Source organism: Mesitornis unicolor, unplaced genomic scaffold, assembly GCF_000695765.1.
Source record: "Mesitornis unicolor isolate BGI_N332 unplaced genomic scaffold, ASM69576v1 scaffold4661, whole genome shotgun sequence".
NCBI lineage: Eukaryota > Metazoa > Chordata > Aves > Mesitornithiformes > Mesitornithidae > Mesitornis > Mesitornis unicolor.
In genome coordinates this window covers 40,115-47,102 of record NW_010161585.1, presented here as the reverse complement: position 1 = coordinate 47,102, position 6,988 = coordinate 40,115, and the positions used below count along the sequence as shown (strand labels likewise).

General features: G+C 36.6%; 1 protein-coding gene across 1 annotated transcript in view; it reads left to right on the top strand.

The window, feature by feature from the left end:
* Positions 1–1,233: 1,233 nt before the first annotated feature.
* KIAA1377 (KIAA1377 ortholog) overlaps positions 1,234–6,988 on the top strand; it is a gene marked incomplete at both ends in the record, with an annotated part of 26,216 nt that continues 20,461 nt past the window's right edge. Inside the window, 3 exon segments of the mRNA XM_010193357.1 lie at positions 1,234–1,379; positions 2,713–2,818; positions 6,492–6,690. Coding sequence (XP_010191659.1) covers positions 1,234–1,379; positions 2,713–2,818; positions 6,492–6,690 — 451 coding nt within the window.

Sequence of the window (6,988 nt, the reverse complement as noted above, 5' to 3'; positions counted from 1 at the left end):
TATGAACTCTTACATATTCATAGGTAAAGGCTGTAGTTCCTTTGCGTTATTTCAGAATAACAACTCTTAAACTGCTACTATTTCCCTGACAGCTTTTAAAAAGCACACACACAGCATTTGCAGATCACTTTTCAATTGATCCGCCCACTGTGATACTTTTACATGGTAATGTAAAAATGTCCTGGTTTAGGGCTGGGCCGGCCCCTAAATCCTGGACAGACGCTCTCTATTAACCCCTCTCCCCTCCTCAGAAGGGAAAAGAGAATAAGGGAGAGAGACTTTATGGGTTGGAAAAAATAAACTAACAGATTTAATGAAACAATAATGCTAATACTACAGAATAATATTGTAAATAGGAAAATAATGAAATATATACAAATATGTACAAATATATACAAAACCAATATAAAATCCTCTCCCCACCCTCCCCCCAATGACGAATCCATCACCAGAGTCTCTACGGAGCTGGGCACTGGAAAAGTCCCAGACCAAACTCAGCAGCAGGTGGGAGCAGGATGCAGGACACACAAATCAGGATCAGCGGCAGACGAACGAGCAGGATTCCGCTCAGGCCTTGGCCTCTGCAGGATCAAGACGGACAGAAGGGTCGAGATGGAAGGAACGGTGAAAAGGGAAAAAAGGAAAAGGCACCAGACCCTCGTGATCTCTAGGTTTTTTATACCGAGTATGACATATGTGGGATGGAATACCTAGTTGGTCAGTTTTGGGTCCGCTTCCCCGCCATAGGCACACACACAGCACCCATGGTGAAACAACTGACCTTGAGCATATCTTCTAGCAGCGCTGTTTGGGAAAAAACATGCTGCCAGTTTTCAGCAAGTTCAGTCACTTAAAAGAGACTGAGCTGAAAAGTAAAATCACTAAGTAGAAAATTAGTTCTATTTAGCTCAAACCAGGACAAAAAACTGTGGCAAAAGTCACATTGGTGACAAGAGCTGGTTGGGTCTGCGTGTTAATTCATGTTTGAGAAAGAATCAAATCTGTGGTTAAAACCAAAAAATAAGAAGATTATGGTGTGTCTCTCACCAGCTGTCCCATTTATATTCAGACAAACCATAAAAATCCAGCTGTGCTGAAGTTTATAGAATTTAATTTGTGGACAAGCAAGATTTTGTACTAAAATTGCAAATTGATAAACAAGTAAGCTATTAATATTTCAGTAAATGTTATTAGAAAACGTAGGAATCATCTGCTTTTGCTTCTTAAATACAGAGCCTTTGAAGAAAGACGGAAGCAAGAAGAAGAAAAAGAACAAAGATATAGAGAAAAAGTTCTGCGGCAGAGGAAAATTAAACTTCAGGAAGCAACTGATAAGTTCCAACGTGCTCATCTGCCTTTTTCTCAGCACAAGCAAATAGGTTTGTAAATTAAAATTCTACCATTATTGACAATGTGTTTTTCTATCAATAGAGTATAATCGAGGCAAACAGAACAATTAATTTCACTCAGATTAATTAAATTCATTAGTATAAGCAAAACATAACTGACAAGAAGCTCAGATCTGATACATACAACAAAAGTGGGTAGAGGTAATTAAAAAAACTTTTTTTTTTCCCCTGAAAGTTGTATTGTGAGATATTTTCTTATATTCTAGTCACAGTAAGTACATCACCTCCTTGGAATACTGTGGCTTCCTGGGGCTTTCCCACTTTTTCTCACTGCAAAGTGCTTATTGCTTACAATACTGTGCTTTCACAGCTGGGTGCAGGGGGTTACAAGGCCACTGGAAGTTACTGGGATAGTATAGTGATCCCCTATTTGAACCCCTGAAGAGGAAATATTCAAGAATGTGCATTTGTTTATCATTAAGTAAAAGCATATATTAATGTATTACATAACTTTTGCTGAATTAGTCAGCTTTTTAAGCTCTTCTTCTTGCTGGAAAGTAATGACCACTTCAAGTCAGTTCCTGCTTTCTTGGAATCAGTGCAGATTGGCAGGAATTTTTAACAGTGTCAGCCAAGTCTGACTTCCAGTCAACTTTCCAGTGTTGAAACTCTTAAGATATGGTATATTACTTAGGTATTCTTTAATAGATTTACTTTCCTAACTGCAGTTGCGCCAGCTGTGAGGTAATGTCTCTGACTTCAAGATCAAATGTCAAATTAAAATAACAAAATGGAACAGTGCTGGTTTAGGGCTTCTTCATAGCTCTACTGACAGCCCAGACTGTAGCAATATGGTGAATCACATTTTTTTTCTTGGTTTTCCTTTATAGCAACTCTGCCTCTGCCACTTTCTAGCCTACTTTTGCTTACTTGAAATAGGCAACACCTTGTGCCTGTCTGGACTCTTTCTTTCTTCACTGATTCAATTAGTAAGTCACTATTTGACCTCTATAAAATATCTGCAAGCCATAACATTGGCTTAGTGCATGAGTGGAATAATCATGATGTAAAAAACAAAGTTAGTGCTGGATTTTTTTAACTGTCTACTTTTTCAACAGTGAAGTCTAAAAACAAATAGCAAAACTGTTGAATACATGTGTTACTGTAAACACTGAAATAGACTGGGGTTTTGTTTCAGAGGAACTAGAGGTGCTCCAGCATGTCTAATGATGCTAAACAGCTCAGTTGTAACAGTCTGGATTTAGACTTCCAAACTTAAGAAACTTAAGCAAACCATTTATTGTGAAATAGTCCAATTTTAAATTATTTTTTTCCGTTGTGGTTTTTACTCTAATCCCTCTAGTCCAGACAAAAGCAGCTTTTCAGTTAGAGGAAGCTCATGAACTAATTAGAGGATTGGTTTTATCACCAGAACTATGCATGCCCAGCAGAAACGAAAACAACTTCAGGTAAGCATTTCTGTTTACTCTGATGATCAAAGGAAGTAAATTGCTTAGTGTTTTCAATAAACAGCAGACAACTACTCTTTAAGAAATTATAGGCCATTTTTCCAGTGGCAAAGAAAGTATTTCTGTGAACTGTTCTGATGAAACGTTACAAAACGTCCTTGAGTTGTTTGCATCCATTTGGTAAAACAGCGGAGGAGGTGACACAAAGCTTTTCCCTTCAGCAGAATTTTGGGAATAGCAAGGGCTAACCCGGTCCCCATTCAGTTATAGCCTGACTCACACTGCCATGGTTATGAAACCAGCCACTGTCCTAGGAAGTATAAAGTATTCTGTCAAGATGGTTTCTTATTCTCATCCAGATTTTTTCCTTTTGACATTCAAGGGCAGTTGAGTTTGTATATTCATCTCATGATCTCACCTTCTTTCCAGCTGTCTTTCCTTTACATTTCTCATCTTCTAGATGTATCTTGAGCATCCTGATAACAGTTTCACCTGCAATTTCATTTTATATCACATACAATTTGAATTGCATATTTTTCACTCTACCCAAGCACTTTTTCTAAGTTACCATGACTTACCACAGAATGTTTCTTCATATATATTTTATCAGCTGTATTTGATACCCCTTCTTGCTTATCCCCTGCCTAATCTCTCATTTCTTTAAAATTTCAGTTCAGGGTTTTATTTTTGTTGTTGCTGCTTTTGTTATTACTCATATTATAATTATTTTCTGCAAGCTGTAAATTTTGCAGATGTTCAGAATGGAGAGAAATTCTGTCTAAAAGGGATCCTTCCTACTTCTTACTGTTAATATTCAGTCTGATTACATTTCTACAGCTGATTAAAATATGTTTGCAGTTGATAAACTGAGCAATTGAGAAAATACCTCTCAGAGCTAAATACTCATGCCCATCAACATGCATATAGTTCTGTAGCTACACTGGATTGACATAATAAAGAAAGATTGCAGAAAAAAAAAAAAAAAAAACAAAAAAAACTACCCACTAAATATAAATTGAAGTTGTAGCAAAAACTGTAGATGTTTCTGAACCCTGTTTCAGGGTTCCTGATTGTTTGACTCATTTCATTAATAGGCTCAGTAAGGACAGCAGCTCAGTGCTTCTTCCTGCTGCCTTTATAATTTGTTTCTTTATTTTTTAATCTTCCTTTTAACTGTTCCTAGTGCCTCAAGGGCTCACAGCTTTCTCTCAGGACATCTTCAAACCACTTACCATTTCCTTAATTTCTTACAGTATAATATTGCTGTCACACCATATTATATATGTATTGTTTAAAAAATTCACTATCCTGTAATAATGATAGTGTGTTCTTTTCCTGGTTTTCATTAAAATAAATTAAATTTATACATTCATAAAAGAAATTAAGGAATTAAAAATAGAATAAAGTAAGTATAAAGAACTTCTAAAAATAAAATAAAAATAAGAAATCAAATTTATTAATTCATATTCTTTTACAATTTGTGTTCCCCTGGTAACCAAATTTGAGAAAGCTAAGCATCTACAAGTTTGAAATGGAAAGTTTCCATTTTCCGTTGTCCCAAATTGTAACTGTTATAGTAAATACAGAAAAGGTCTTATTAGACTGTTTACCCATTTCACATAGATGTACTAAAAGAAAAGGGGTTGATTTTAACAGGGAGTATAATTTTAGATACAGAGAGAGGATGAAAAAGATGAAGGCTCAAAAGAAGGAACTGTGGAAACTTAAGCTGAAGAAAGGGAGAGTAATGAAGGAAAGGGCTTATTGAGTTTCTGTACATATAGTAGACATATCATGGCCATCTCTAGCTAAGAATAATACAAGTTTCCTAATAAGGCATCTCTGCTGGATAGGCAGTACAAGAGGATGAATTCTGTGTACATATTGTGTGACTGCACTGTTCAAATCTGCTCAGTAGGGGTGCCAGCTGTTAAGGAAGATAGCTTTGTGTGGCATGAAATAGTCATATCTTCTTGTAAGTTCCTACACTGCAAGTTGTCCATAGATGAATCACCTTCACCATCACCTTCACTGAAAATGAGGATGAGTAAAATATGGGTGGTAGATCACCTTGTCAGGCCAGATTCCAATTGGAAAAAAAAAAAGAGGGAAATATGTGGAAATACGATTTTCATATTTAGTTGCATATAGACTAAAGGTGCACTTTTGTTACAAACTTAGCTAAACACCTTCACCCAGTTGAGCAATATTCAAAGGATTGTGTTGATGTTGATAAGGAAATCTATAAGAGAAATGCATCCTGCGAATGTTGGAAAGCATCTGCATATTGAATGGATAATAAGCTTTGGGACAAAGCATCATTTCAAATGTTGGACCTTATCAACCTGATAAAATAAAAGCTATATCTCCCTTTTTTGGTAAAGGTATACCCATTTTACAAATAACTTCACTGAAAGTTCATACTGATAATCTGCTTCCAAGATCTATTCTCCTTCTACCGCCATTTGTAATCATTGTGGAGCACAAGTACTTTATCCTAAAACACCAAGACATAAGCTTGGCATCCTAATCAGTTGTAAGGGTTATGGCTCTACTGAACAGATGTGAACAGATGTGAGAGCTCAAACCTGGATCCAGTGAGAGATTTCTGTAAGTGCCACTTTGGATATGCTAGACTAAGGGCCTTGAACCAGGTTGGAGCCAAAAGACAGTTACCCTTTCAGAAGACTAAAGCTCGATCTACCTATGAGCAGGTGGGTTTTGGTGTGCAAGTTATTTTTCCTTTTTTTTAAGGCCTACCTTTCTTATTGGTTAAAGTTACCCATTTCTTGTTTTTATCATCCTTGATATCTACTTAGTTCTTGCTTTGTTTCCCAAAGCCTGGTTCCTATTCCTAGTGATTTTACTCAGCCTTGTTGCAGTTCTAGCTGCTTTTTATTCTCAAACTTATCTTGTTACACACTCCCTGCCTTCCTAGTCTCTGGTTGCACATTTTTCCTTGTCATTTGGCTTCACATGCTTCTTAACTTCTTCTGGGTGTCAACCAGCCCCCTGTTTCTTGCTAATTCTCATCCTGTAGAAATCTATGATTTCCTCTGTCTTAATCTGGTCTCACCCTGATCACAGCACACAGCTACACTAGCTACTCCAAATATATATTTTTTCAGATAGCAAATACAAACTCTGTAATGTACCACGTTACTGACATTATATGCCATCAGTAGAGCTGGGCTCTCTAGATACTACAAAGCCTTCTTGCTGGTTGAAGTAAGGGAATATCTGACAGCATCAGTATACAGTTATCTGCTATATAAGCCAACCTTATGGAAAAATAAGGGCCATTTTGCTTGTTTGGTTGGTTTTGTGGGTTAATAATAATAATAATAATAATAATTTAAATCCTCAGTGTTCCATTTCTGTAAATGACCGCATCATTGGCTGACATTTTCCAGAATAATTCAGTCTGAGGCAGTCACCCAACAACCCAATCAGAAAAATCTATTTATAAATAACAGAAGAGAAGGTTTAAAGTGGAAAGTGTTGGACAGTTTCAGATAGTACTAACAGCACCACCTGTAGTTGCATACAGTATAGCTGTCCTTCACTTGCCAGGCATTTACTGATGATGTATACTTTTGGAAAGGAACATGTAAAAGTGTCCAGTTGACACCTAGAAATAAGCCAAAGTAATAAGTTATTTTCTTGCATCAAGAACCACAGATGACGCTTCATCCTTATCAACATCTAGAAATGGTTCTTCACATCAGAAGCAGATTTCAGCAGTGGTTGGCTGGGATGAAACAATACAAAAGAGCAGTAGAACAAACATGGACAGTAATCAACTTATCGTCCAGAAAAAACCGAAAGAAATGCAACAACTTCTTGAAAAACGGCACCTTGGCAACTTGGAGGTATGATATTTTCATGTGATTCATTACATGATGCTTCTTAAATGTGTCATGGTTTAGGCCTGGGCTGGCCACTAAACGATGGACAGACACTCTCTATTAACCCCTCTCCCCTCCCCAGAAGGGGAAGAGAAAGAATAAGGGAGAGAGAGACTTTACAGGTTGGAAAGTAAAACTAACAGATTTAATGAAACAATAATACTAATACTACAGGATAATAATGTAAATAGAAAAAATAATGAAATATATACAGATATATACATATATATATAAAACCAATATAAAATCCTTCCCCCCCCCC